We start from the raw sequence: 10,418 nt of genomic DNA, 5'->3' as shown, positions 1-10,418 counted from the left end.
TGTATGTTTAATTTTTTTGTAAAATTTATGTAATTTATGTACTTTATTTTGGTCTGTGGCCTCATTATGCTTTTGCTTACAGTAAGTGGAGAAGTAAATACAGAATTATTTATCAACAAACACCAGCTAAAAGATGCAATTGAGAGGGAATGGATTCGTAAGGAAGCAAGAAACAGCTCTCGAATCCAGTTTAAACAAACATGCCTGGATGCCAATGGTAAGTTACAGGAAAATATGATTCACTAATTTAAAAAAAAAATTCAAAAGTTTTAATTTCATAGGCATAAGTGGCTGATAGCTAAAATTAGGTGCTGCCAACAAACAAATTGCAAATTCAACTTTCAAGTCACGTACTTATGTTTCTTTTGAAAAACTGTCAAGAATGTCAGAAAACCAAAGCTTTGTTTTATTTCCTTATAGCAGACATGTCCTCATGTGTCGATGACGAGGACATACAGATGTCTTTGGCTAAAGTGCACGACTGGTATCAAAGGCATTATTCATCAGACTATGCAAGTGTTTCCAGCTATGAGGAACATGACAAGACTCAACAGGATAGAAATTAATCTTTAAGCTTCTAAGACATTCTGATGCATGTTTCAATTTTATTATTGTCATGCAGTTATTATTACTATAGTATGCATGTCATTTTCATACAAACAGATTCTTGTTTTTATTATCTTTCATTTCTGTGATCAATAACAGTGTAATTTTTTGTGAATAGAAGATGAACTCTGTATATATATTTACAGTAATTGATGCTTTTGAAATATCAATCTCAATACAATAACAAATGTTTAGAGAAAGGCAAATCATTTTGTGGAGATATTCTGTTAAATCATATGATCTGTCGGCTTGTAGTTCACTTGACTGTATTCAGCCACATGTCTGTTGTTTGATCTTCTGGCTGGAGGGGCAGAGGCAAAACTCACAGCTGCGTAATTCACATCTGAATCTCTAATCTGTGTTAAAATAAATAAATAAATAAAAATGAACAGCTTTTTTTTTTTCAAAAATTCAACATGTGTAATATTTAAAGTATTATACATATTATAGTACAGAAGACAATCAATTTTGTATTTTTTTTTTTTTTTAGAAAATTACCTCACATGATGGAGATGTTAGATTTGTAGATCCTTCAAAATGTACAGACATTTATAGTTAAACTTTGCCATACACATTTGTGATTGAATACTTAAAGAGTTTGCACAACATATTTGTATATTACAGTATATAAGACCTTTTCTGGATCAGTTAAACTCTGCTTAACTGATGGAAAGAGTGGGTGTAATTTTACCTCTATGCCTTTTTCCCCAGCGTTTGCAGTGATCAACAAGGAGTGTGATAATTACTATCACAAAAACAACATTGGAGGATATCAAGCAAAGTAACACAGGATCCCATGCTTTTTGATTATTGTTGTCTGAAATAGAGAAAAAGAACCAAAAAAAAAAATTAATAAAGCACAACATTCTGCTCATAGTAAAGTAATTTATTAAATACTGTGAATATACATTACTAGAGATACTTTTCCATGACTTAAAACTGTATACAGTGGCCCAAAAATTGCTTTAGATAAAAAAATGGAATTAATTTTACCAAGAGGGATTAATTTTAAAGATAGTGCAAGCACACTTTTCAAGCAAAACATTCCACAAAAACATTTACATTATGAATGATAAAAACAGATGCCTAACTGTGAACTTGAGGAGAACTGACTTCTTACATTTACTAAAAACCAACTTGTGATCGGTTGGTGAAAAGTAACTGGAAAATAACCCAAAAAAGTGCAGTTAGTTCTTGTTTGTAGAAATCACTTGTCAAATGCAATGAAATTCATCCAATTTTAAGTGCGGCTTAAGGATACAAATACTTTTTGGGGCCACTGTTGTGAGTTACCATAGCAGGTTGTTAACTAATAGGTCATAGTAATTAAATTAAGAATTACCATTATTTTTAAAAGTGGTTCCATTCACAACTGGTCTCTCCCCACATGCCATGTTGAAGTCTTTAGATTCACTTCCTTTGAAATAGCAAATCAACATGTTGAGACTCTTTTGGTTTTAAACAAGAAATGTTAATAGTTAAAATATTTTACTCCAACACAAAATCTATAAAACAACAGCATTTTGGATATATTTTACCTTTTAGCATCAGATATGCTCCAGAGATAAATTTTATTTGATTCAAGAACACCGTCCCACAATAGTATATTCCGATGTCCTCTTTGGTCATAGCTGTGATGTTCAGGTGAAAAGATCCTTCACTTGCTGAAATTTTGAATCTCCCATTTTTAAATTTATCCTCAAATTCAATATTTTTTAAATAATTGTACGATATTGCGATAGGCCGAAGGATCTTCCCAATGCTCTGTTTATACCAAACCATTGTGTTGCCAAAACTTTTTATCGAGAAGCATTTGATTGTAACATCATCTCCCAGCTGGAATGTTTGTAACGAGACATTTTCACCATTGTGATTAGGTCGGACTCCAGCTAAAACAGAACAGTGAGATTTCATTTAAACACTAAATATATGCATATATGGAACTGACCAATAAATACATATATATTTAGATAGTGTAAAGAAGAAAAAAAGCTACTTACGAGCCCAAAAGATCAAAATGGCCCAAATGATCATGTTTGAAGCAATGGATGAGTGAAAATGCTCTTTAGAAGACTTGCATGTGATGTGATTGGTCACTTTCAAACCAAGACTTGAATAAGATTGGTTCAAATCAACCTGGTGTCTCTCACCCCACACCCAAATTGAAGCAAAAGTGTTTCTAAAGATAAGAGGTGATGATCAATGCCTTTGTCACTATATTCTCTGCATAGTCTCTGCAAGACAGTCATGGTATGACAAATAATATGATTTTGTTGAGCTAAATTGCTCTGCTCATGGCTGCAGTCAAATGTAAAGGGAGACAGATCAGCTTGTAAAGGTGTCACAATCATATCTTAGACTTGCCAGCCCAGACTCGAAATTTACATTGGAATATACACAAGACAAATGTGAAAGTATGTTACATATTGCAAGTCAGTGGTAAATCTCACAGAATGTTCCCAATTATGCCTACAAAGGTACTCCAAAGAGCCTTTTTAAGTCTCAAGAAATGACTTTAAAAAAAAAAAAAAAAAAAGTTAATTTAACTAGGCGTGTGTTCATGTATCGGCAATATTTACTGGTGGCAATTTTTTTTCCAAGAGAACAGAACTGGAATCAAGTGATTCTAAAATTTTGGGGTATATTTTATTTACTTCAAAAATTTAAACCAACAGTGAATATCCCATATCTATCTATCTATCTAGCTATATATCTATCTGTCTGTCTGTCCATCCGTCCATCCATCCATCCATCCATCCACCTATCGAGATTATATTTTTGATCTCAAATGTCTGTACCTTTGAGTAAATCAAAGACTCCACACAATGCATACAAACTGCACAAATGTGAACTATTGTCGAACACAAAATCCATTTCACAAAATCAGTTTTTTTGTTTGTTTGTTTTGTTTTGATGAAGTGAATTATTGTGTGAAAACAGTTTGTGGTTTTCTTGTTTTTCTAAAGATGGCCATCAGAAACGACCACCAACCACATCAGCACCATATATAGTAATCACAGAGAAACAGGTCACAGCAGGACGGACATACATCCTGTGTGCACATGTGAGTGAAAGTGCAAGCACGATTCTTAAAACATGAGGTATGACTGTCTCTGAAGTGCTTCACGACCACAGTGTTAATTCATCGGAAAAATGAGAATGCAGAAGACCATTGCATATTGAGACCTCTTCTGCACTGCAAGTGTGCATGAGTGGGTGTTTGAACCACATATTAAACATGTGACTATGTGGAACAAAACTATAACCTTTGTTAAAAATGGATGACTAAATGAGACTATAAATTTAAGCTTGAATCTACAGCTATTTCTTTTTTTCACAACTTGACAATTATGTAATTTTATAAAGAGCACACTTATAGATAAGAATCCACATATCTGCAGGTGCAATCAAAGTTTTTATTTAGGTCATCTAGTCAACAATAAATCCAAGCAAACCTACTCCAGCTTTGACTACACACAAGTGTTGAACAATATGCTTTTATACAGTATACAGCTACTGCTATTCAACTATTTGGAGAGTTGTTTATATATAATAATATTTACAAAATATTATAAAATATTCTCTAATATATAATAATATAAAATCTAATACACAATAAAAAAAATCTAATTATATATATATATATATTTTTTTTTTATTTTTTTTTGACAGAAAAACACAGAATTGTTGACATTTTGCAGATTTATTAAAAAAGAAAAACTGAAATATCACATGATCCTAAGTATTCAGACCCTTTGCTGTGACACTCATATATTTAACTCAGGTACTGTCCATTTCTTCTGATCATCCTGAGATGGTTCTACACCTTCATTTGAGTCCAGCTGTGTTTGACTATACTGATTGGACTTGATTAGGAAAGCCACACACCTGTCTATATAAGACCTTACAGCTCACAGTGCATGTCAGAGCAAATGAGAATCATGAGGTCAAAGGAACTGCCTGAAGAGCTCAGGAACAGAATTGTGGCAAGGCACAGATCTGGCCACGGTTACAAAAACATTTCTACTGCACTTAAGGTTCCTAAGAGCACAGTGGCCTCCATAATCCTTAAATGGAAGACGTTTGGGATGACCAGAACCCTTCATAGACCCTCATTTTCCTATGAAAATGCTCTGTTCTCGTTTGGCCCTCTTCTCGAGGGGAGAGGTGCCACCACCGCTGCCTGGTGGTTCTGGCCCCGCTTGTGCTGAGGCTCAGCGGCGATTGAAATCATGGGACTCGCAGGTGGAGCTCGCTGAAGAATTTGAGAGGGGTGTCAATCTTTCTCAAGCTGAAGCGACTGACGAGGACGCGCTTCTGGTGGATGACAACGATGTTTTATCTTTAACATCCTCAGACTCAGGAGCGAGTGCTCTCTTGGTCCAAAGCCCCGGAGAGCAGAAGATGGCCGAGGTGGGAGAAGCAGGCGAGCCCGCGGCTCCCGCTCTGCCTCCCTGCGCAGCGTTTTTCGGTGTTGCTGGAGGTTATGGAACGCGCCTCGAGCAGACTGCAGCTGCCCTGGGAGCGCGTAGGAGGGAACCCGCTTGCAGCAGGTTAGACGATCTTTTTCTCTCTACCCATGGCCCGGCAACTCCGGCGAGGGCCCTGCCAACCAAAGCATTGAAGGTGACGTCACGTTTGAATGGCGGGGCTTACGCCACTGCAGGTCAGGCTGGTGCAGCGTTGCACACGATGCTTACGGATCTTGATCAGGGAGGCGAAGACGCGCTCCGCGGCGTTTAGATCTTGCATCCTGCTCAGACCCAGCTCTGGGCCCAGACAGCCGGGAGATCTCGAGTTTCGAGCCGAGGCTCAGAGGCAGGCCCAGAGGGAAAGTGTCGCCGCTCGTGCGCCTCCTCCTCCTCGGAATAAGTCGCAGAGACGGCGAGATGCTAGAAGGAAGAAGCAAGATCTGAGGGAGGTGATCGAGGAGCAGCGCCAGCAGCGCCGGTAATCAATCGATCGCTCTCGCGAGGGCTTTTTCTCGCCCTCGCTCTTCCTTCGCCTCCCGGTAGCGTTTGTGACATCTATATGCTGCGGGCTTTACAGTCTGGCTGATGTTGTGGGCCTATGATGGATATATTCCTGACGGCCCGCCGTCTGGCTTGATAGTGAAAGTGCTTTTGGGCTTATTGGACTTTGGATTTTCCCCTCCGTGTGACGAATCGGTGAGGAATCTGCGTTCTACGAGCTGCAGGAGGTAAGCCAGGTCCATTTTTCATTCTCAATATAGACCTTGCCTTTCCTGTATAGCTTCCCGTGCATATAGTTGTCATCTGTTCATGTTTTTAAGGGGTTATTTGGGCAAATAACTGTATGTTAGGCTGACTGTTACAGGCAGGCCCTTTATGGCCACTTTGTTGTTTAGCGTTTGTGTAGTTTCTCAGCTGATACTGTGTATAGCTAGAACTAGTTTTGCTATTGTCAGTTATGTGTTGGCTGGTTTTTCGGCCACCTAATGCTGTCGCTCTCGCTGCTTTCTCCGTGTGTTTGGGAATTTGTAGCCCGAGTGTAGCGTGGTCTACATACAGTCCTTAGCTGGCGGCTAGGCTAGAACTAGGTTAGGTGTATGTTTGTTTACATCCCCCTGTTATGACTATCCCCCTGCGGTTGTATAGTTCCTAGTTCTGGCCTCCTTCTAAGGAAGTTGCTGGCCGTTTTTTGCCCATATTTCCCCTTCATATGTTTATGCAGGCGTGTTATGTGAGCGTGCTTGTGCTGCCACAGGTTACACCTGTTTTCTATGATAGCAGGCTTTATCCGGCCTCTATATATGAATACGGTGTTGTTGTTGTACTCCCCGGTTAGGGTTTGTGTTTCACTGAGTTCATCACCTGTTGGATTGCACACTCAGGGTGAGTGTAGGGAGTTTTGTTTACCAGACATCTCCCGGTCGTTTGCACCACAGCATCTGGGGTTCATTGCTTTTTGATTGCTGGCTATTTGCCTTTTAGCCTCTCTATATGCAGCTTGTTTGGATACAGCGATGTTGGTCTACGATGCTGGTTACGCTCATGCTGTTTAGCATATTAACATTGCCTGCTGGAATGTGTATGCCTAGGCTCAGGTTGTGTAGCTAGTTCCCTTAAAATTGTAATTTTAGGTTATACTGGCCCTTCCTTGTAGCTAGGGCCCTGTCATGACCACGGGCTGGTGCCACATGGTTCTTTAAGTAGCAGGCCTTTCCAAGTCAAGTCAAATTTATTTATATAGCGCTTTTACAATTGGTAATTGTTTCAAAGCAGCTTTACATATTAGAAGCACAGAAAAAAAAAGGGAAGTGGTTAAAACTGTACAAACAAGCGTGGTAATATGTAACATATACAAGATGGTGCTACATTAAGCCAATGTCGGCTGACTTCCAGGGGTGGAAAAACCCCCCTAGGAGAAAAACCCAGCGTGCTAGCACTGGGAAAAATGTCCTAGGAGGGAAAAAACCCCTTGGAAGATATATATATGTAAATGTATATGGAGATCAAAATCTGAATTGTACATTTTTATAATAGAGATTAAAAATCGATTATATATAAATATATGTAAGCCGATACGGGGATTAAAAATCTGAATTATAGATGCAGCCAGAATTGGATCTTTCCAGGCCTCTCTTATAGCTTCCTGTTGGCCCAGCTATGCTGGTCATGTACGGGCATCATTCCATGATGAGTCATACGATTAATCTGTTGTTGCCAGATGTTTATGGAAGTCGTTGGCCCCTGTTGGGGCCTCCTTTCATGTCTCACCTAGCATGTTGGCACAGCTTGTATGGGTTTCTGTATGTCTCATACCCCTTGGGTGTTGTATAAATGCACTAGCTATCGCCGCGCGCTTTTAAGGTTACAGGCCACTTTTAGGCCTTCCTTTGCTAGCATGTCGGAGTTTAGCTTGGTACTCCTCTCGCTGAGAGTAAAAGATGTTTTTACTGAGTAATTTGTGCGTTTATTCCCTTTAGCTCTAATCAAGCTAAAATATTTTCTGTCTATCTAACAGGTTCTATTTTGTTGTACTCAATGTTGTACTCCTCTTGCTTAAAGAGTAGAAGGTTCACCGAGTGGTTGTACTCCCCTCATACGAGGGTCCAGAGCGTTTAGCTGAGTTCCACTCTCCAGGATGCCCATCTCTGCGTGTGGGTTTGAGTTGCTTACTGCCCTTTCGCAGTCGCTCTTTCCTGCTCTCCTCTCTGGAGTTTGCGCTTGGAGATTCTGTATATCAGACAAGGTTGGCTAGGCCAGATTTAGCTTCGCTGGATCTGGCTAGGCCTCCTTGGTGGCAGCGGGATGGATTTTTCCCCCCGAGTGACTGGCCGAGGTTCCTTTGGTTCCTTGGCCACATTCCCTTAAAGGGACCACCCCCTCTCGGGCTGTTGGTTCCAGATGCTCGAGCAGCCTTGGTAGGCTTTTTTCGGAAGGCCTCTTTTAGGCTCAGCTTGGGCTGTTGGCCGTAGGGAATGCTGTCACTGACAGCCTTGGAGTTCTGCCCCCGGTTTTTCCCTGGAACTGCCGGATGTGTGTCCAGACATTTGGACTGGCATTCTCCTCTAGCATGGCGTAGAGTGTGGTGATTTTTGGCAGTTCGAGCACGGATCACGGAGGACATTCCCCATAGCGCAGTCAGCGCAGAGTCTCGTTCCCTGTTCTCAGGGAACCATGGTTACATACGTAACCTGAGATGTTTTTCTTTTTTAATAAATCTGCAAAAATGTCAACAATTCTGTGTTTTTCTGTCAATATGGGGTGCTGTGTGTACATTAATGGAGGAAAAAAATGAACTTAAATGATTTTACCAAATGGTTGCAATATAACAAAGAGTGAAAAATTTAAGGGGTTCTGAATACTTTCCATACCCATATACTTTCCATATATATATATATATATATATATATATATATATATATATATACACGCACACAAATTATGCAAATTTCTTGATGTTATATAAAAGGAATTAATTGATCAGCCTGTAGATTTCTCCTGTAAAATTAATAAAATCTCAAATAAAAAACAACCAAAAGGGCAAATAACTAAAAATATATAATGATACAAGTTTAATAAAACAACAAATGTAAAAAAAAAAAAAAAAAAAAGGTAAAATGTTTTCACAGACCCCTATTAATTATTATAGTAATGTCTTTATGCTATAGAACAATGGTTTTATTTTTTAAGCTTCAGCTCCCTCTTGAGGATGGTCCCAGCTAATGATTAATAAAATAACCAATACAGAGCATTACTTCTTTTTCAGATATTACATTTCATGCAGTGTGTTTAAACGAGTCGTCAGGAATTCCAGCCTTACTTAGCAGCAATGTAACAAATTTGCAAAATGCCAGCCTATGGTCTTCAGTGGCTGCCCACAAAAAAAAAAAAAAAAAAAAAAAAAACGTCTAGATATACATAGTTTTGTGTTTTATATAGTGTAGGTCTTCGGCTAACCGTCACATATTATTTCTGCTAATCAGCTGTGGGTCCACTGTTACCCAAAATTAATGCAGATTGTCTGTTGTTCTTACTACTTTGAGTAAGGATAAAGGATGGAGCAAGGTTTTCGTTTACAAGCTATAATGTTACATCAGTCATTCATGTGCTAGCTAGGCTAATGTATGCACATTTTTAAAAGAGTTAACCTACAACAACCCACATGTGCACAATAAATTCGAAATATACACATCTGCTTGTTTACGGACATACACTTAATGCTGATGTAGAGGAATTACAGTTGCTACATCTGACAATGAGTAAAAACTTACCGTTTTTGGATGGAGATTCCGGATGAACAACTAGTTATTCCAATGGTTCATCACCGGACTCGTGCTTGAATTAATAGGTAAAACTGACACCTCACTGTCTTCACAGTGTGTACGATCGCTGAGGATTTAGGAAGCCACCGAGCTGAAATTCAGTTATGGTAATCACAGACTGCGTTATCCGACCAATTAGAGTAGCTCTCGGAAAGGCGGGGCTTAGAAAGACTGAATCTTCGAACGAATTGTTTCAGACTCTTTCCCCTGGTTTCACAGACGAAAATTTTTCCTTGGTTTCTGATTTTATTTTGTAGAAACCATGGAAACACCAAAGAAGCTAATATTTACATGTTTTAATAGACAAGGGAAAAACTGTTTGGTTACATTTATAGACAACAAACTAAATGTTATGTAGCTCAACACGTTTTATTGTTTAAATCTAATTTTCTTGATTTTCTGAGAGAAACATGCTACCATGCCTCAGAGAAAAACACTATTTTGTGAAGTAGCTAACATTGCATAATCATATGCAGCTTTATTTTTAGTAACAGTAATATAGAATTGTCTCCATCATACAATTTGTTTTAAAATTATTTGCATGCCATTTATTAACACAAGCCATCCAGCATTTAATATATTTTAAAATTGATCATCTAGCTCAGGGATGGACAACTCCGGTCCTGGAGGGCCAGTGTCCTGCAGAGTTTATTTCCATCCCTGATAAAAACTCACTTGCCTATAACTTTCTACTAATCCTAAAGACCTTGATTAGCTGGTTCAGGTGTGTTTGATTAGGGTTGGAGCTAAACTCTGCTGGATACTGGCCCTCCAGGACCGGAGTTGTCCATCCCTGATCTAGCTTCCTGCAGTGTCTCACAGCAGCCGCCGAGTGAACGCACAGAGTAACATTATAACATCCTTTTCAACACACTCAAATGTATCTAATATGATAAACAGAGCTGTGTTACCTCATACACTTGACCAGAAAAGTGGAAACGGCGCCTGCGACTGCCAGCGAACTAATAAACGTTCTGCTGCTCGTGAGGCGTGTGTTGCATTCGTCTTTCATTATCAATCG

General features: G+C 39.1%; 1 protein-coding gene across 1 annotated transcript; it reads right to left on the bottom strand.

Moving 5' to 3' along the window:
* Positions 1-826: 826 nt before the first annotated feature.
* LOC137029927 (uncharacterized) lies at positions 827-2,836 on the bottom strand. Its single transcript, XM_067399741.1, has 6 exons — positions 2,607-2,836; positions 2,145-2,495; positions 1,949-2,023; positions 1,298-1,423; positions 1,105-1,136; positions 827-962 (listed from the first exon to the last, which is right to left on the bottom strand). The coding sequence occupies exons 1-6, from the start codon at positions 2,638-2,640 to the stop codon at positions 834-836; spliced, it is 747 nt and encodes a 248-aa protein (XP_067255842.1). The 5' UTR covers positions 2,641-2,836; the 3' UTR covers positions 827-833.
* Between the last annotated feature and the right edge of the window lie 7,582 nt (positions 2,837-10,418).

This window comes from Chanodichthys erythropterus, chromosome 11, assembly GCF_024489055.1.
Source record: "Chanodichthys erythropterus isolate Z2021 chromosome 11, ASM2448905v1, whole genome shotgun sequence".
Lineage (NCBI taxonomy): Eukaryota > Metazoa > Chordata > Actinopteri > Cypriniformes > Xenocyprididae > Chanodichthys > Chanodichthys erythropterus.
Note: the sequence above shows the minus strand (reverse complement) of the source record. Positions and strands in the feature narration are given on the sequence as shown.

Coding starts and splice junctions, on each gene's coding strand:
- LOC137029927 (XM_067399741.1), bottom strand. CDS start 2,640: ATGATCATTTGGGCCATTTTGATCTTTTGGGCTC. Junction 2,496..2,606: donor CATTTTGATCTTTTGGGCTC/GTAAGTAGCTTT, acceptor GTTCTGTTTTAG/CTGGAGTCCGACCTAATCAC. Junction 2,024..2,144: donor AGCATATCTGATGCTAAAAG/GTAAAATATATC, acceptor GCTATTTCAAAG/GAAGTGAATCTAAAGACTTC.